The 20,794-nt window shown below is 40.2% G+C and overlaps 1 protein-coding gene across 3 annotated transcripts in view; it reads left to right on the top strand.

The window, feature by feature from the left end:
• Nucleotides 1-3,689: 3,689 nt before the first annotated feature.
• The window catches only part of TPP2 (tripeptidyl peptidase 2), a 50,947-nt gene continuing 33,842 nt past the window's right edge, over nucleotides 3,690-20,794 (top strand). For 2 of the 3 annotated variants that reach the window (XM_081946758.1, XM_081946759.1), the window contains exons 1-7: nucleotides 3,693-4,057; nucleotides 12,024-12,152; nucleotides 12,332-12,427; nucleotides 13,523-13,627; nucleotides 15,881-16,005; nucleotides 18,857-19,020; nucleotides 20,631-20,785. In XM_081946758.1, the coding sequence (XP_081802884.1) occupies nucleotides 3,893-4,057; nucleotides 12,024-12,152; nucleotides 12,332-12,427; nucleotides 13,523-13,627; nucleotides 15,881-16,005; nucleotides 18,857-19,020; nucleotides 20,631-20,785 (939 nt within the window). In that variant the 5' untranslated portion in view covers nucleotides 3,693-3,892. Of the gene's footprint in view, nucleotides 4,058-12,023; nucleotides 12,153-12,331; nucleotides 12,428-13,522; nucleotides 13,628-15,880; nucleotides 16,006-18,856; nucleotides 19,021-20,630; nucleotides 20,786-20,794 lie in introns of all 3 variants that reach the window. The other variant, XM_081946760.1, reaches the window with a different exon arrangement.

Here is a 20,794-nt window from a genome sequence, read left to right as displayed (position 1 = left end):
AGGGGCACCCTGTGAATGTCCCAGTCTTGGACTTGGGTCTCCATAGTCATCGTCCTTTTCCAGCATACATTCCGGGCATCCAACGTCTTTCTCTAAACCAGTGGGTCTCAACCTTCCTAATGCCGCGACCCTTTAATACAGTTCCTCACGTTGTGGTGACCCCCAACCATAAAATTATTTTATGTTTTCCGTATTTTTCAAAAATTTGTGTTTTCCGATGGTCTTAGGCGACCCCTGTGGAAGGTCATTCGACCCCCAAAGGTGTCCCGACCCACAGGTTGAGAACCACTGCTCTAAACCATCTAAACCAGTGGTTCTCAACCTTCCCAATGCCGCGAACCTTTAATACAGTTCCTCATGTTGTGGTGACCCCCAACCATAAAATTGGTGTCTCGGTTCCTAAGACCATCGAAAATATGTGTTTTCCAATGGTCTTAGGCGACCCCTGTGAAAGGGTCATTCGAACCCCCAAAGGGGTCCCGACCCACAGGTTGAGAACCACTAAACCATGAGAGGGACTTTGGAATCCTAGTGGAAGATCCCTTGAATATGAGCCAGCAGTGTGCAGCAGCAGCCCAAAAAGCTAACACAATCCTGGGTTGTAGAAACAGAGGCACAGAATCAAGATCACATGAAGCATTACTACTGCTTTACAAAACACTAATAAGACCACCCCTGGAATACTGCATCCAATTTTGATACCATACTACAAAAAAGATGTTGAGACTTTGGAAAAAACTTCAGAGAAGAGCTACTAAGATGATCAAAGGCCTGGCGACTAAAACATATGAAGAATGTTTGCAGGATTTGGGCTTGGCTAGTCCAGGGAAGACAAACTTGCAGCCCACGGCCCAAATGCATCATGTGCTGAACCCACCCCGCCCTGTTTAGCGAAGGGGGAAACAGTCCCAATACGTCACGTGACGATGGGAGTTTGACAGCCGTGAGGTAGTCTAAGGAAAACAATTAGGGGCGACATGACAGCAGTATTCCAGTATTTTTTTTTTCAAAAGTTGTTTATTTTTTCATTTTCATACAAATAACCACATGTATACCATTACATAATCAACACTATTTTGTATTATTCAATATTATGTCGTCTTACTATCAACCGCCAAAGACTTTCATTAGCTCTTCTGCTCTCCATATACCATATTTATACCCTTTCCATCACTTTCTTCTCCCTCTCTCCACCTCCCTACCTCCTTTCTTCCCTCTGTCTCTTCTCTACTTCCCCTTCCTCTCTTCTTCTCCTCTCTCCTCATTCCACTCCTTCTTTCTCTTCCCGTCCTCCTACCCTCTCTCCTAACCCTATCTTCTTCCTCTTGCCTCTCTCCTCTCTTCCACACTCTTCATAATAATAATAAATAATAATAAACTTTAATTTATAAACCGCTCCCATTCCTAAACAGGACTCGGGGCGGTGTACAGTCATATTAAAACAGTATGAATACAAAATATAGATATACTTAAATATACAAATAGGTAAACGGAGGAGGTAGGATATGCACTGTACAATATTTGAATTAAAATACAAATAAACATTAAAATTACCCTTAAAAACTACCCAATAAGATGTTTGCCAGGAGGTTAAAAATGGGACTATAAATCAGTTAAGCCAGCTAATTTGAACAGGTGGGTCTTAAGCTTCTGTTGGAAGGAGCGGAGGTCGGTAATAGTTCTAATATGGGGGGGGGGGGAGGTCATTCCAGAGGGTTGGGCCCATCACAGACAAGGCTCTACTCCTGGGCGCCGCCCGTTGACATGTCATTTACATGGTGTATTTCAGCATCTGAGCGGGCTCCATTTAATGTTGATAGTGTTAGCAATTTCATTTCAATAAACATCTTTCATATTAATAATTTTAACATATATCCTCCTTTTTTTAAAAAAAGTACACATATATAGCAATTATATTTAACCCCCCCCCCAAAAAAAACCCTTATTTTTTGGCCAAAGTGTGGACCTGGTTACAATTTCCAGCTATTATCATCATAATATTGTATAGTTATACATCATTACATGCCCCCAATTTTTAGTTCTATTTTTAGAACTATTTTTTTAGCAGTATTCCAGTATTTGAGGGGCTGCCACAAAGAAGAGGGGATCACATTATTCTCCAAAGCACCAGATGGCAGGACAAGAAACAACGTTTGGAAACTAATCAGAGAGAAGTGTTGAATAAAAGGAAAATGTTCATTTAAAAGAATAATTAATCACGTATTATTATTTTGTATAAGAAAATGGAATTGGTATTGTTTCTAAAAAGGCAAATGTTTGATATGTCAAATGGCACAATTACAAGCTGTTTCAAAATTACCTGTATGTAGCAGCCAACATCTAAGAATCAGCTGTGTGAAAAGACAAGCTTAGCGAGCCAGCTGAAACCTCCAGCAGAGGAAGAACAAAAATAACAACACTTATACTAGCAAGGAAAAAGGTTATGATGAATATGATGAACTTGTTAAAAAAATTTGAACAAAGCTGGAGGGAGCTTTAAGAATTGAGTAGGATACCGTGTCAAAAAGGGGAGGGGGAAATGTTCTTGCCTCTTAAGGGAATAAAAGCTGATGAATGCTTTGTTCCACACCTGTGTTTGCAAATACATGAATAAACTTTGCTGCTTTCAAGTTGCTGTCTCAGGTAGTTCCATATGCCAACGTGCACTGTTTATAACTGAAGCAACCTGGAATTAAGGAGAAGGGGGAGTCCATAAGCGCACCAGCATGCCTACTTTCCCTGTCCTACTGCCCCCACTTATTTGTATTCATTTCCTTTGTTCATGTCCCTGTTCATACTTATACCTGCTATCTTGTGCATGTTTGACAAACTAATAAATAAAACAATAGAAACTGCCTAACAGTGATGATGACAATCAACCAGTGGAACAGCTTGACTTCAGAAGTCATGGATGCTCCATTACTGGAGGCAACAGTAACAGAGTTGGAAGGGACCTTGGAGGTCATCTAGTCCAACCCCTGCTCACGCAGGAGACCTGTACTAGGGACTCGAACCGCTGAACTGCCGACCTTTCTGATCGACAAGCTCATTGTCTTAGCCACCGAGCCGATGTTTAAAAAGAGACCGGACAGCCACTTGTCTGAAATGGTTAGGTTCTCCTGCTTGAACCGGGGACTAGCCCAGGAGTCCGCAAACTTGGCAGCTTTAGGACTTGTGGACTTCCCCGGCCGGGGAATTCTGGGAGTTGAAGTCCACAAGTCTTAAAGCTGCCAAGTTTGCAGACCCCTGGGCTAGACTGAACAACCTCTAAGGTCCCTTCCAGCTCTTCCTATTCTTATTATTGCTATTGCATTCCATTCCGTTCTATCGAAGCGGCCACCCTCCCCGTCCCACACCAGCGAACAAATAGTATTAAGATCTCGCGTTGTTTGAAATAAGACGAAGCCGAGGCCGGTGAGTCTACTCCAGCGAGACTGGAAACCGCGAAAGTGGGAAAGGCGGGAAGGAGGGGCGGAAGAGAGCTCAAAGCACTGCAGGCTATTAATCAACCTGCTGCCCCTTTAAGAAAGCCTTCCCCTTTCTCATTGGTCCACACCTCAAGAGGGAGCCGCGCTGTAATTTGAGAGGCGGTTCCAAGTCTCGCTCAGCCAAGCCAAAGCACGATCAAATCTCCCTCGCAGGCTGCGAGTGCTCGTGACGTGGCACCCCTGCCGGGCTGTGCTTATTGTTGCTATTGGCTAGAACGGCGGCGCATGCGTTCGGAGGGAAAAGAAGCCTGCGCCCTTTCCCCCCCTTTCTTCCTTCGGGAGCGTTTCTTCCCAAGAGAGCCGTTGCGTCACCTCGGGCTGCGCGGCCCCTTCTTGTCTTTCCGTGTCGGTTGCGTGTTTGGCGTCTTCTTTAGCCTTTCCTTCCCTCTCCTCTTGTTTTCAACATGGCGGCGTCGGCTGGAGACGAGCAATTCCCCTTTCAAGGGCTTCTGCCCAAGAAGGAAACCGGAGCGACCTCCTTCCTTTCCCGGTACCCGGAATATGATGGACGGGGTGTTCTCTTGGCCATCTTAGACACGGGTGTGGACCCCGGCGCTCCGGGCATGCAGGTGAGATGCCAACGGAGGTCTCTCTAGCCTTAAATTGTATTATTATTATTGTTATTATTTTCTCTTTGTGTCGCTTCTTCCCGCTACAGGTAGTCCTCAACTTACGACCACAATGGAGCCCAAAATTTAGGAATAGGAATAGAGCTGGAAGGGACCTTGGAGGTCTTCTAGTCCAGTCCCCTGCTCAAGCAGGCGAACCTATACTCACCGTTTCAGACAAATGGCTGTCCGGTCTCTTTATAAAGAGGTCTCCAGTAATGAAGCATGCATGACTTCTGAAGGCAAGCTGTTCCACTGGTTGATTGTCCTCGCTTTTAGGCAGTTTCTCCTTGATTCCACGTTGCTTCAGTTATAAACGGTGCACATTCGCATGTGGAACTACCTGAGACAGTTAACTTTAAAGCAGCAAAGAAGCTTCTTCACGTATTTGCAAACATGGGTGCACCTGTGGCTAAGCGAGACATTGGTTCAGTGAGTTTTGCCCGGCTTTTCTTCTTCCCTTTGTTAGGTGAATCATTGCAGTTGTTACATTAGGTACAAGGTTGTTAAGTGAATCCGGCTTTCCTGTGGACGTTGCTTGTCGGAAGTCCGCAAAAGGGGATCGCATGATGCTGCAACCGTTATAAATGTGAGTCGGTTGTCAAGCATCCGAATGTAAAGCACTTGCCTATGGGGATGCTGCAATGGTAACAAATGGTCATAAGTCACTTTTTCCAGTGCCGTTGTAACTTCAAATGGTCACTAAGTGAACTGTTGTAAATCAAGGACTTCCTGTACTTCATACTTTGGGTTGAATAATAGTGTAAGAGAGATTTGTTTTTCACAGCATTTCCTCCTGCTGTTGCTCTTTAGTTGTCAAATCGCCCCGGTACCAGGCTTTGTATAGTTCAGTGGATGGAAAAGTTAGATAATAGGCATGGAGAAGATACAAGGAAAGTTGAGTGGCCTTCTTGGTGTAAAATGTGTTGGGTGTCCGCAGGGATTAAGAGACTGCTTCCTTTGGAGAAGCTCAAGGAGAAAGGGAACTGCTTATTGGGATAGGAGAGACACAACCTAATTCATATCTTCTTTTTTTTCCACTTCTTGGGATCTTGGGTCAGATAACTTTAGAATGGGGATATTATTATTATTGTTGTTGTTAATCGCACAGTCAGCCAGATGTTCAGTCTGGGTTTGGCATTTTTGTCTACCTATCGAGTCCTTAGCAAGGACCTGGGATAGGCAAATCTGGATGTTTGATGGTGTTACAGATATCGTCGCAGGATGGAAGCAGTACCAAGTAAAGCCGCCTTCTGCAATTGACTGATGGCAAATTTGTCAATGCCTATGGTGTTAAAGTGGTGCTCCAGTTGTTTTGGGACTGCACCCAAGGCGCTTATTACTATTGGTACTACCCTTGCTTGCCTTTGCCATAGTCGTTCTGTTTCTATTTGTAGGCATTTGTATTTTGTTATGATCTCCAGTTCTTCCTCTTCTATTCTGCTGTCTTCAGGTACTGCCATATCCACTATCCAGACTTTTTTGTCTTTCTTATCGACAGCTGTTAAGTCCAGGGTGTTATGTAGCAGGTCCCTGTCTGTCTGGATTCTGAAGTCCCAGAGCAATTTAACTTCTGTGAAACTTCATTTTCTATGACTTTCTCTATTTTATGGTGACACCAGTTCTTGCTTACAGGCAAATGATATTTCTTGCAAATCTTCCAAAGCACCATTATTGTTACTTTGTCATGCTGCTGCTGGTATTCAGTTTGTGCAATCTTCTTGCAGCAGCTTATCAGGTGTTCCACTATTTCTTCAGCTTCTTTGCATAGGTGGCTGTTACTATTATTGTTGTTACCATGTTTTCCCGAAAATACGACATGTCCTCATAATACAGCCATGCCACATTTTTCTGGTGGGCAAAAATATAAGCCCCCCCCCTCCGCATATAAACCCCCTGGACAACCCCCCACCTCCGGCCAGGCAGAGCGCCGCTCACCAACCTAGCAGTATCCCGAAGGTGCCAAGCCGCCGGAACCTGGGGGGAGGCAAAGGTGATCACGTTGCTTGGCACCTTCAGGATACCGCTAGGTTGGTGAGCAGCTCTGTGCCCAGCTGAAGAGGGGCGTTGCAGGGCGGCTGCTCTCTTGCGAGTGGACTCCCAAAGAGCCGGGCCTCATGGGTGAATGGCTGTGTTGCTCTGTCGCAGCAGTGCAACACAACAGCCATGAAGCGACCACGCTTATGAGCAGCCATCCGGCAAACCCCCTTTGCAGCCGGGCACAGCACCATTCACTGACCTTGGGGTATCGCCAGGTCGCGTGAACACCTGTTCGCCGCCGCCCAGCTCCCGCGGCTTGGCGCCTTCCAAATGCCAGTGAATGGCGCTCTGCACGGCTGGAGAGGGCTTGCGCGAGCGGCTGTTCTGCTCTCGCTCACCCACCTCCCAATGCATGGCCCAGCTCTCATTACAGAGCCAGGGCACCTACGCCGCTGCCAGCATCCCAGCCTGGCTTTTTCCGCGGCTTCTGACCTGAGTCTTTCGGCAGTGGCCACTCTGGGCACACGCTCTATGGTTGTGGGCCAGCTGCCCGCAGAGCGTACAACCGTAGAGCATGCGCCCAGAGCGGACAGTGCCGAAAGACTCGGGTTGGAAGCCACGGAAAAAGCCAGGCTGGGATGGCGGCGGAGGTGCCCTGGCTCCGTAATGAGAGCTGGGCCATGCATCGTGAGGCTGGGAGGCGGGTGAGCGAGAACGGAACAGCCGCTCGCACAACCCCCCTCCAGCCGTGCAGACCGCCATTCATTGGCATTTGGAAGGCGCCAAGCCGCGGGAACTGGGCAGCAGCGAACAGGTGCTCACGTGGATTGGCGATACCCCAAGGTCAGTGAATGGTGCTGTGCCCGGCTGCAAGGGGGTTTGCCGGGTGGCTGCTCGTGAGCGTGGTCGCTTCATGGCTGTTGTGTTGTGCTGCTACGGTTGCAGTGTCCCAGGGTCACATGATCCCTTTTACATCCTTCTGACAAGCAAAGTCAATGGGGAAGCCAGATTCACTTTACAACCGTTTTACTAACTTAACTGCACTGATTCATTTAACAATTGTGCTGAGAGTTATAAAAGGCTATAAAATGTGGCAAAACTCACTTAATAAATGTCTCACTTAGCAACATAAAATTTTGGGCTCCATTGTGATTGTAAATTGACTACCTATATTCCCAAAGATGGTTTTCCAAAAGACAACTGGAGCTTCTTGGGTTTTTTCCCCCCTTGAAACCATTTCACTTCTCATCCAAGAAGCTTCAGTTGTAACTCAATTTTGGGAGAGATGACTGCAAAAAATATAAATCTTTCCATTCCCCCATCATTCGGTTAGAATTTAAGAAGCTCTCAGTCTCCTTAGGCATACATCCATGTAATGTTTGACAACATTGGAAGTAATTTGTTACTGTCTACTGAGGTTTTTTTCCCAGCCTTCCTACTTTACTATGTAATGTTAGGATTCCTTAGTAGTCTTCCATCCGAGTACCAATGATGACACATAGGATACAAACTTTTTTTCCCTTACAATCCTAATATGATTTTTTTTTCATTAAATATACAGTACATTATAAGAATTCAGTGATGCCTTAAAATGCATTTTTGTGTAGAACTATACAAGGCATTTGAAAGGGAAGCCCTAATGTCCCACGTCTCTTAAATGTTAGAATAGTTACATCTTTTTAAGGCTTGTATGTATTCCCACATACTCCTTTCACTAATAGTCCCAGTGGAAGTTTTCTTTGTACATTAACATCTGTACAAATCTTTGGCAAAAGCTGAGGCTGCTTTGGTGTTTCAAAGAGGGGCTTTGTTCAAGTTTACAAATCTTGTGAAGAAACTTTCAGCCTTAATGTTTGTAGTTTGAGTTTCCTTCACATGTTATCAGTGGATGTTATATGCATTATATTGAAGTAAAGAGAAATGGGGTTGTAGGGGAAGTATCATTAAAAGTGTTGCAGTCATCTTTATAAATTAGCAAGATTGTTACTATAAGTCAGTGATGGCGAACATATGGCACGCGTGCCACAGGTGGCATGCGGAGCCATTTGTCAGGGCACGCGAGGCGCTGCCCTGTTAGCTGGCTTGCGCGCATGCGCGCGCTGGCCAGCTGACTTCACCGTTTTTAAACGCCATTTTTTTCACCCTCCCCAGGCTCCAGAGGCTTTATAGGAGCCTGGGGAGGGTGAAAAGAGCCTCCCCCGCCCCCCCGGACGCCCTCCGGAGGCTTCAGGGACCGTCCGGAGGCTTCCGTGAAGCCTTCAGAACGCTTAAAATGACCCTCCGAGCAAACCGGAAATGACTTCCGGTTTGCTCAGAGGGTCGTTTTAAGCATTCCGAAGGCGTCAGGGAAGCCTCCGGACGGTCCCTGAAGCCTTCGGAGCGCTTAAAACGACCCTCCGAGCAAACCGGAAGTCACTTCCGGTTTGCTCAGAGGGTCGTTTTAAGCGTTCCGAAGGCGTCAGGGAAGCCTCCGGACCGTCCCTGAAGTCTTTGGAATGCTTAAAACGACCCTCCTAGCAAACCAGAAGTCACTTCCAGTTTGCTCGGAGGGTCATTTTAAGCGTTCCAAAGGCTTCAGGGAAGCCTCCGGATGGCCTCTAGGGGGGCGGGGGAGGCTCTTTTCACCCTCCCCAGGCTCCTATAAAGCCTCTGGAGCCTGGGGAGGGTGAAAAAAGCATGTAAAAATGGGGGGGTTGTGCCTGTTGTGCGCACATGCGCACTGGGGGGGTCGCATATTGCATTATGGGTGCAGCACGTCCGCACACGACCCCCCTGTGCTCCGTCCACTTGTGGCACGCGAGCCAAAAAAGGTTCGCCATCGCTGCTATAAGTTATAATGCTGAACTCTCTAAAACTCTCGGTTATGCGTAAAATATTATGTTATTGAATGAAGTTGCGTCACCTGTACAAGGTATAATTAAGAAAAATGTGTGATCCTCTTAAAACTGGCTGATGTTGCAAATGGGATTGTGAAAACTGAAGGATGTCAAATTTCAGGAAAAAAACAAAGAGGTATATTATTAAATGTTTTACGTACTTACTGTAATTAATTCTTCATAGGTGGGAGGGGAAAAAAGCCCTAACTAGTTCTGCCATGCCAACGATTGTGCAATACTCTGTAAAATAATTGTGTTTACTGTGCTTGACACATTTAACAGTGATTAATTAATTGCAATTTAATTATATGGGAATGCTTCAATTCATAATTAGCAGAAAGTTGAAGGATTTCTATGAGCATATTACCTTGCTCTTGTCAAATCAAGACATGCAGCAGTATAATTTTAAATTGAGATTTATGAAAGGCTTAGATGTGGTTAACAGGTTTTAAAAGTTATGGTTATAGAATCTTAAAATTGCCCTTTGGTGGCTCTTGTTCAAATTCAGGTAAATCATGTAATTCAAAATAACATTAATGAGGAAAGAGATGAGACTAAAGATGTTTAATTACTAAATGCAATGTGGTTCATGGATTACAGGGAACGTATCTGGTCAGATGTGCTGAATCCTCCCCATTAACCTACATAGTTCCTAACAGCTTTAAAATTTAAAGTTTAGTTTTAAAATTCTTGTGTTGTCAGGCTGCAACCTTTTCCCCTGTTAAGTATAGGGAGCAACTTGATTCAGGTTATGGTTTCTTTCAGTTTTATTTTCAGTTAAAAACCCTTTTCCATTTAAAAAGTCATGTTTTTTAATTGTTTAGCGAGATATTTGAGAGAGAGAAAGATGAATATCTCATCTTTGTGTGTTCATGATATTTTACAATTCATATATTAATGGAATATATGCATTTGTATTTTGTCTTAAGTGTCAAGAAAATTTGGTAAAGATGAAATTTTGATGTTTAGTTATTTTTGGATTCAATATTTAGTTATGCTAAATGACACACAAAAAAACATTTTCTTTGATCTTTGGAAAACCTTGCGAAATCCTTAACTTTCGTGGAGAACAATCATGTACCCTAGAGTATAATTTAAGAAACATTGAATATAAAGATATAATTAAACCTAGTGTAATTGTTTTGCTATATAAATTTTGTAACATTTAATGATTTAGAATATTTTACAAATAAAACCCAAAATAAAATGTTTTAAAATACAATGTACTTGTTATGCTTTAGGACAGTACTATCATTACGTAAATAAATTCACAATGTAAATTTTGTTGAAAACATAAAGTAAAAGTTCTTTAAGAGCAAGTTAGGGCCAGCGGTATGGTAACTGAGAATTATAAAATATGAGTTCTGGTCACACCTTAGTCACACCTTAGTTGGATGACTACAGGCTTTGTGCCAGTCTCTCTCTCTCTCTCTCTCTCCCCCTAGGAAGAAGGCAGTGACACACCACTTAAAAATATTACCAAGAAAACTAAACAAGGTTGTCCATGTATTGAACTTGAAGGCAAAAAAAAAAAGAAGTCACCTTCATTGTTTCTGTCCTAAAAATTAAAACCTTAAATCTAGTCCAGTAGTGGCTAACCTTTTTGGCACCGAGTGCTGACACAGGAGCATGCGCGCGCACCAGCTGGTCTTCAGACATGTGCGTGACGGAACCCAGAAGTGCAGCTAGTGACGGCGCACATGTCCACACGGCCACCTGCTCTCTTCTGGATTCCGGACCAGCTGGCTGGCACACATGTGCGTGACAGAACCCGTAAGAGACCGGCTGGCCATGCACGCTGGTCTTCACGCATGCACCTGACTGAACCCGGAAGTGCAGCTTGCGACGGTGCACGTGCCCACAGAGAGGGCTCTGTGTGCCACCTCTAGCACATGTGCCATAGGTTCGCCATCATAGATCTAGTTCATTACTTAAGGCTTGAGTTTGGTTAGCTCTGCTTGGTCTTACTCTGCCTCTTGTTATACATGAGATCTGTTAAACAGATTAGCTCCAATGGTAGGCAGTATGCAGATTGCTGTAATAAAAACAAAAGTTAAATATTTGATTGTATTGAGCTTGATATGAAAGCAATTATGTTATTTAGTTTTGAATTAAGACAATTGCTACGGTATTTTGCTTGGATGTTAAAGCTGCTTTTCAAATGAATTTTGCATCCTTGTTTTATCCTGGCCAATAAAGATCTGTCTCTGCTTTGTCATATCCTTCCAGTTGATTTTCCATACTGTCTCCTTTGTGACAGTATCCAGTTTATCTGCTTCCTCTTACATAATTTGAATTCCTATTCCTCCCACTCTTTATAGGATGCTTATGTATAAGCTCTACTGTACCAAGTATTACCTTTGATTATTACGTTTATGTTTCAAACTCTCTAAAATGCATGGCTCTTATAAGAGCAATTTGTTTTAAATGGCTAACATTGCCATGACCGGAGAAGGTTGTCTTAATAGTTGTACCAAAATTTTGGAATTCTCTGTTGTAAGAGTCTCATAATGGTCTGTGAATTAATGAAGACCTTTTTCAGAATGGTTTGGGCAGGAATAAATTAAATGCAGGTTGTCCTCAGATTATGGTGGCCATTGGGACCAAAATTGCTATTGCTAAGTAACATTATTGTAAAGTGCAATGTCACATGACAGCATTGCTTAGCAACAGCAATTCAGGCCATCCTGATTGCCATCATTAAGCAAGGACTATGTGATTCATTAAGCAAGAACCTCGTGTGGAAAAAAAAACCCCACCTTTTAAAAAATTCTTCATACTCTGATGAATTGACATAGGCCAATCAAATATAATTCTCACTGAATTGTGAGCTTTGTTTCTACTGAATATTTGCTTATCTTGCTGTTTTAACCTGTGCTGTTAATTTGAACTTTATGGATTTGTTTATGTTGTGAATCAACTTGGCTTTAGAAAAGGCTGAATTACATTTATTGAAGTAAATTTAGGTGGTGTCTGCTGTAACAGACCGATAGCATTATTCCAATCCATGTAGCAGTAGTTATAAAACAGAATATTCAAGTATCATATGTGCTTTTATTTATTGCCTTTAGGTCACAACTGATGGAAAACCCAAGATAGTTGACATAATTGATACAACAGGCAGTGGGGATGTAAATACTTCGACTGTTACAGAAGCAAAAAATGGAGAAATTACTGGTCTTTCAGGAAGAATTTTAAAGGTAACAGAATTTGGCATTAAATTGTGATGCCCTATTTTGAAACAAAACTTTAAAAAAGCCCGATTGGGCTTATTATCTAGGGAGGTCTTATTTAGTTCTTATTATAAATAGTTCAATAATTGCTTGAAGTGTATGAACCAAACGTAATTTATGTTTCTCCTTTCTTTCCTTTTTTTTAGATTCCAGACGACTGGATAAATCCTTCAGGAAAATATCACATTGGCTTAAAAAATGGTTATGAATTCTATCCTAAAGCTCTTAAAGAGAGAATACAGGTATTATTTTATATTCTTTATCCTAACTTCAGTTACATTTGAAGTAATTTTGAACCACAAGAAAGAAAGAAAAATGCATTTAGGTTGTTGTGAGTTTCTGCAAATACTCCATGCCAAAATCCTGCTTGGATTTCAGGACAGATCTTTTTCAGCAAGGCCCCTGGTGAGCAGGAGTTCTTGCGATCTTCCCTCCTCTTCTGGAAATTGCAAATGATAATCACATGATCACGGGGCACTTGGCAAGTACAAATGGGTTTCCAAGTGCCCAGATTGCAATCATGACTGTGAGGGCACTGCAACGGCCATAACTTTGGGCACAGATGTTCAGAATTTCAATGGTTTCTGAATGAATTAGAATTAGAATTCTTTATTGGCCAAGACACACAAGGAACTTGTCTCCAGTGCATAAGCTCTCAGTGTACATACAACAATAGTGATAAATCATTATCATAGTCATTGTAAAAATACATTCATCCTAAAACATTAGATAAAACACAGTGATAGTAATGGATACAAAATAAGCAATCAACATAAATTATACTTGGATGATTTAAATTGTAAGATACAAACAACAAAGTTATAGTTATAAGAAGATACCGTGATAGGTAATAGGGAAGGTGAGGGAATAATGATGGTAATACTGCCTTTTTAGATATTTCAACAGTATTGTGGGAATTAATTGTTTAGCAGAGTGATGGATGGGGGGAAAACTGTCCTTGTGTCTAGTTGTTCTGGTGTGCATTGCCCTATAGCATTGTTATAGCAAATGTTCCTTAAGCAAGGGGTGCTTGTACTAATATCTGTTGCTTGATGCCTTTTGAGTGTACTTTTATTCCCTTTGAATTAAGAGACAACACTGAAATTTCTTTTTAGCACTATTCATGCAGCAGCATTTTAAGCATTCTGGGAGTTTATTTCTACTTGTCTGTATTGATAAAGTGTTATAATATTGAAAGTATTGCATATAAAAAGCAAGATTGAGAGAATTGGTTCATTTCAAAGTTTATAACTGAGGTAAGATATTGAATTTATTGTAGTAAAAATTGCCAAGTTTTGATATTTTTTAAAAAATCAATTGCTATTTATTTATTTTAGAAAGAACGCAAGGAAAAACTTTGGGATCCTGTCCACAGATTAGCACTAGCAGAAGCCTGTAGAAAACAAGAAGAATTTGAAGCTGATCAACTCCCTTCATCGCAGGTTTGTATATTAGTATCTATTTTAGAAGAAAAAGCTTGAAGCTGTCTAAATGGTTATAATAGTCAATAAGTACTAGTAAGACCCACGAATGGAAGATTACTTTTGCATAACATACTTACAAATGACAGTTTGTCTAAAAACAATCTGAAGGCTGGTTTCATGTTATGAACGCTTTCCTTAAATTACTTACACTTTAAAATTATTTACTAAAATGAGCTGCTAATATTTTAGTTTGAAGGGATATTCAGGTTAATTTTCTCAATGCCATTAAATAGTTGCAATTGTCTTGTATCATGAGCAAAGTGAGCACCCAGACGACTCTGTTGGAGTTTTAATTGCTTCAGATTGTAGGCACATAAAATATTTAAGTTTAATTTGTTTTCTCTAGTCTCATTATAATTACAGAAATTATTCTGAAAAAGCCCAGGCTGTAATTAGGCTCAAATTCAAAGGGCTTTCAATACCTGTAGGGTAATAATTAAAAAAAAATATTCAAAGCATTTATATATCTTTTTTTACAATTTAAAAAAAAGCTTCCAGGATTACTTACAGATTAATAAAGAAATACAGTCCATTCCCCCAGGGTTGTAATTTGAAGTAACATCACCCAAAATAAAATATACAGGTGAGAAGAAGGAACAAAATTATATATCACTACTTAATTTGCCTCCTCCCTTCTGGCCTTTAAAAAGTCTGTGAAAAATTAGTTATTTCATCAAGCCCTGGAGCCAAAGCTGCTGGGGTTATCTTTCCAGATGACAAATCAGTTTTGTTTTAGTCTGGAAAGTTATTACCCATTTTTATGATTGTTTTACAAGTTACATTTAATTTTAATCTTAATTGTTTATCTGTTGTTTAATCCAAACAATGGATTTAGGGAGTTTTATACAGTACCACTCAGATTTGATTGATTAGAGCAGCCTATAAGCCCTGCAAAGGAGAAAGAAAGAAATATGAATGTAACAATCGCAATGCAGCTGAAAGAACGGGTAGTCCTTAAGTTACAACCACAATTGAGCCCAACATTTCTGTTGTTAAGTGGAATATAACAAATGTAAAATGGGGTAAAAGTGAATTTTGCCCCATTTTACTATCTTTCTTGACACAGTTGTTAAGTGAATCCCTGCAGTTGTTAAATTGGTAACATGGTTATTGAGTGAATCTGGCTTCCCCGTTGACTTTGCTTGTCAGAAGGTCGCAAAAGGGGATCACATGACCCCGGGACACTGCAACCGTCATAAATATGAGTCAGTTGCCAAGCCTCTGAATTTTGATCATGTGACCGTGGGGATGCTGAAATGGTCATAAGTCTGAAAAACGGTCATAACTCACTTTTTTCACTGACGTCGTCACTTTGAATGGTCCCTAAATGAACTGTTGTAAGTCGAGGACTACCTGTAATTATGCCAGTTAATATACAGGAAAAATATTGAAAGAAAATACTTCAAATGTGAGTTACTTATATCAGAGTAAATAAAATATCTGATTCAATGTTTCCTTAATAACCATAAAAAAGAGAAGTTTAGGCAAAGGTAGCTTCTGCATGAGACACATCGTATATGTGGCATAGCAATAAATATCGTATATATCTTAACTGGGTCCAGTAGCTATAAAACATTACATGTTTTCATGACTATTACAGACCTCTAACTGTATGTAAACTTGCTGTTAATGAGATGCAGAGAAGTAATGTGTCAGGGTTCCAAATAGCATCCAAAATTAAATCAGAGTCTAAGGCAAAGTATTGCTCAAAGTTCCAATTTATTAAGAGAGCTATGTTGGCACATCTGGGGAAACCCGAATCAGAAAGCTTCCTGGTTTTCCCCACCCAGTTGAAAGTTCAGAATCTTGCTCCCACACCCACAAATCCATCACATGGTCAATGCTGCCATGTTGGCAGTTTGACCCATCCAGTTCCGGTCAGGTGCAGAGGTGTAAAGACAAAGGATGACCTTGGATTCTAGAAAGGAATTTTATTTTGGCTACATGGCATTTAACTCCATACCATCCCCCCTCCCATTTTCCCACAATAGGAACGCATAGTAGAATAATGGAAAGTGTGGCAGGCTGAAGATCCAAAAGGGAATATGGCTGCAGGCCTGACATAATGGTTGAACTGTTACTGGGTGCAGTATAAACACTATGCTATATATTTTTTTATTGCAGTGAGAGAGGAGCATATCATTTTTTTTTCTCTGTGTAGGGGAAGCGTCGCTTTTAGCATACTTTTTCAGGAGACCCTTTATTTTCCAGGAAAACAAATTAATGAAGGAAGAGCTTCAGAGTCGGGTGGAACTGCTAAACTCTTTTGAGAAAAAATATAATGATCCTGGCCCTGTGTATGACTGCTTGGTGTGGCACGATGGTGAAACTTGGAGGTAATTTTTTCCCTTATATTAAAATACCAATTCATTTTTAAATTAAGACTTTAACTGTAAAAAAAGGTTATTATTATTATTAAGATTAATAGAATTTATATCAGCGTAAGGAATATTGTTTTGAGAATTATGATGATTATCTCAGAATGGATGTACCCAGACAACACACTGTTCAATTGAAATGGGAATTTTTGCACATAAGAAAATAAAATAAAAACTTACTTAAAAGAAGAATAAGGGTGGTGTAACTTTCATCTTTACCGTAATAGATTTGTTGCTCCAGTCTCTGTCAACTAAGGGCAAGATAGCACTGCCTGGGCAAAAAATTTCGGTTACAATGTGGAATTGGCTAAGTGGGAAAAAGTTTGGATACTTAATTAGAAACTAACATTGGCTACGGCGTATAAAGAAAATCTTTATAAGATGTTCTACAGGTGGCATCTCTCTCCAGCACGGCTTTCCAAAATGTTCAAAAATCTGGCCCCAAACTGTTGGAAGTGTAAAAAAACACCAGGCACTTTCTATCATATGTGGTGGACGTGCAATGAGGCAAAAAAATATTGGAAAATGATTCAGTCGTGGTTAGAACAAACGGTGGGAGAACAAATTATGTTTAAACCAGAAACTTTTCTCCTAGGCATAACACCGGAGGGGTTTAAGAAAGATACACTTTATCTAATTATACATATACTAACTGCAGCGCGCATAACCTATGCACAGTATTGGAAAAAAGAAAATACACCATCAGAGCTAGATATAATCAGAAAAGTGTTGGCCTGTGCAGAAGCAGATAGGCTCACTCTTGAACTTAAAAATAAAGGGGAATCAGAATATTATGAGGTATGGAATAGATTTTATGATTGGTATAAGACAAGATGACAAGACTGGAACCAATGTATATATTGTGATTGAACAGAAGGACAGACAATGTATTAAGTAGATTAATTGTAAATGGTTGAAACTAGCTGTACATAATGTGAATGTATGATCACTCCGACTCCGCGGTATTGCATTGTTTTAAATGTAAAAACAATTTATATATATATATGGCAAGATAGCATTCTAATCCATAGACTCCTTCAGTGAATGAGACCAAACTGAGAAAATGCCTTTCAGAAAGGTGCTGTTGTCATTTGTATCTGAGGGCTTTCTGTCCTCTAGATCTTAGCATGATGAAAAAATAATAATCAAATGAAGGTCCTTTTTTCTTACATAGGACTTCTAGAAATAAAGAGAAAGTAGGCTACCATTACTGCACACCCTTGCAGCAGAGCAGAAAGCATAGAAATCCAAAACTGTTGCCCAACTTCCTGTATTTGAAATAGAGGAAGTGGGCATATAAATCAAATTGGAAACTAAATAAATATTATTCTAAGCCTGATATGGAAAAGGTGGGCCAGAAGGTCCAGCCAGAATGCCAGTTGCAAGATAAAGACTTTGCATTTGGTTCTTTCTGTTGTTCTGTTTTCATACTTAGGAAAATTAGGAACAGTTGTTTTCTCTTTGGAAGTGGATGATATAATCATCTGTCTCATCTTTACTGCTCTCAGAGTAGGAGAGCCACGCTAGTTAGGTTTAGTGTATCAATGGTAATTTACTGATCAAATAATGGACTTTTCCTGCGTTTTGACCTCTTATTTAGTGATGACATTCCTATGAACACCCTTATTTAAAGAGGGTGAAGAGTTCCCATTTCAGTTTTTGTGTATGATGTGCCTCATTGCTTAGTTTTTAATTATATGCTTATAAATAAATGTAATGCTATGTTATATTAGGTTACATTGTTGTATCAAAAGGAAATAAGACGCACCTTTTTCCCCTCAAAAAGGAGGCTGAAAATCTGGGTGCGTCTTATACTCTGAATACAGCATTTTTTTGCCTCCTGAAACCCCACTCCCTTCACCAAAATGACCATGCATAGCTTTTAGGAGGCTTTCAGAGAGCTCCTGGGGGCTGGGGAGGGCAGAAATGAGCAAATAATGAGCCGTCTTTTGCTCACTTTTGCCCCTCCAGCCCCCAGAAGCACCCTATAAGCTTCCTAATGCCCCCCCCTTTTTTTTTTTTTACAAAAAGGGCTTGTTTTCGCATAAAACGAGCCAGGTTTTGCTTGTTTTTGCCCCCACCCCCAGGAACACTCTACAAGCCTCCTAAGGGCTATTCATGCCCTTTTTAAAAAAAAAACAGGCCCATTTTCACGAAAAAAAGGTCCTTTTTTGGGGAGGTTTGCAGAGTGTAAAAACTTTTTTAAAAATTGCCTCTTTAAAACCTTGGTGCGTCTTATACTCTGAAAAATACGGTAGATGCAGGGAAAGAATTTTTGCCCTGTGGGGAACATTAGTCCAGCTACAGTGTTAAGGATTTTGAATCACCTGGCTGGGGGATTCTGGGAGTTGAAGTCCACAGGACTTAAAAGTCTCCAAGGTTGAGAAACACTAGCCTAGACAATGTTCTAATGGCCTGTTGCCTAGTAATAATGAGAGTATTAATAAAGCTGCATAATGAAATTATTCTACCTTAAAAGCAGTTGAAGGAAAATAAAATCTAAACATTGATTTTGTGTATTTGCTCATTCAAATCAGCCTAATTTTATGAGGGATTGTTACAGATTGGGAGTATACTCATGTTTTAAAATAGCAGTTTTTATTTGCCCGGCTAAAGTCAGTTTTGAATTTATTATGTGCAGCTGATCACGAGGCTTAAAATTGTGAGCAGGATCACATTAGTAAGTATGGAAATTGCTATTGTGACTGAACGGCAGACAGCATTTGAGAGGAACATACAATTTTATAAGAAAGGAGAACGGAGAATCAATCTTTATTGATTGATCAGTCTTTATGCTCCTTCTCCACAGAGCTTGCTTAGATTCCAATGAAACTGGTGACCTTTCTAATTGTACTGTTCTGCGGAATTACAAAGAAGGTCAAGAATATGGATCTTTTGGAACGTCAGAAATGTTAAATTACTCTGTCAATATTTATGATGAAGGAAATTTGCTTTCGATTGTGACAAGTGGAGGTAAGACTTTACAAAATACTAAAATTTATGTACGACCGGTAAATATGTAGTTTGTAGTTAATCCCAAAGAAAACTCTTAACTTTTAACATCAGATACATATTTGATAATAGCAAAACACAGTGAGCAACTTATTAAAACAGCAGTGTTTTAATCATGGGATAAATATGCAGGAAGATTGAAAGCATTAGTTTAATGACATTGCGTGGGTTGCATAAAATCTTGCATAAAGGTATGATAATGTATATAATATATAATATACTATATATTACATAATTATGAGCATTATGTAATTGTATTTATAAAGAAAAAGCTTTTTTTAAAGAAGTCATTATAGAACAGAAATACAAACATAAGAAAAAAGCGGAAAAGAGAAAAAAGTACAAAAAATATATTATATTTAGAATAAATGATCAATTTTTAAAAGGTCAACATTAAACCTTGATTCATCAATTTTTTTCACAGATAGAAAGAATTCAAAAATAGAGTGAAACCATATTGGTCCAATACGGAAAGACTGTGTAACACAGATTTACAGAGATGAATGCTGAATAAATTTCTATATAATGTTTGAATTAACAGAATAATAGAGTTGGAAGGGACCTTGAAGTTCTTCTAGTCCAACCCTCTGCTCAAGCCTATACCATTTCAGACAAATGGCTGTTCTGTCTCTTTTTAAAAGCCTCCAGTAATGAAATACTCAAAACATTTGAAGGCAAGCCACTCCACTGGTTTATTGTTCTCAGTGTCAGGAAATTTCTCCTTCGTTCTAGGTTGTTTCTCTCCTTGGTTAGTTTCCAACCATTAATTAATGAATTAATGATTTTTTAAAATACAACTGTAGGTAAAAATCTCCATGGAATTGGTTGGCTTTTGAAACCAAATCCATCACATTTTCCTATGATTCAGAATATCTAGACCATAATAGGCACCAGGATGATTCTTTGATGACAGCTTTCTGACTTGAGGTGCAGATGTAAAATTGGTTCTTATCTGCATTCTGATGATACTTAATCCATATTGGTTGATGATTTATCTACAGTTAATGTAGATATTAAATATGGGAGAGAAGGGAGAGCCATGAAGCATGCCCCAGCAGAGAGGTCAAAGTAGAAACCTCTCTATCCCAACCTTTGGAGGGAGTGGGAAAGGATATTATCAGAATCAAATAATATTAGGAGGGTTGAACTCGCCTGTTTTGGTCTCTTCAGAGGTTATCCATAAGCATAATCAATATAGCCTCAGGGAGTGAGAGGATTGGAGACTAAGCAATGATTAGCTACAATGTCTAGGTTTTGTGACGATTTTCCCGAGGAAGGATGCATGGCCACCTTTATGGCACTCTTAACTTCCATCCCGGAGACTTCCCATCAACAAAAAAGAGCAGTGATCTTGAGTATAAAGTGGCAGATGATATAATATTCATTTTACTGTAATCTATTTCCAAATTTGCATTAAAATGTATCGCACAACAGAACTATCAGTCACAATTGATGCAAACTGTGCAGAGAGGGATGAAATGTGGCAAGTTATGGATCCGATGGGTCAGGTTGAATAACAATACACTGAATTGCTTGAGTTTTTTTAAGGTGAATTCAACTTTTTTTTTCAGGTGCCCATGGAACACATGTTGCTAGTATAGCTGCTGGGTATTTTCCTGAAGAGCCAGATAGAAATGGTATAGCCCCTGGTGCACAAATACTTGCAATTAAGGTTGGTGATACAAGATTAAGCACTATGGAAACCGGGACTGGCCTTATAAGAGCAGTAAGTACT

Source organism: Natrix helvetica (genome assembly GCF_964273705.1).
Source record: "Natrix helvetica genome assembly, chromosome: 3".
NCBI classification, from domain to species: Eukaryota; Metazoa; Chordata; class Lepidosauria; order Squamata; family Natricidae; genus Natrix; species Natrix helvetica.
This window is presented reverse-complemented; position numbering and strand designations above follow the sequence as displayed.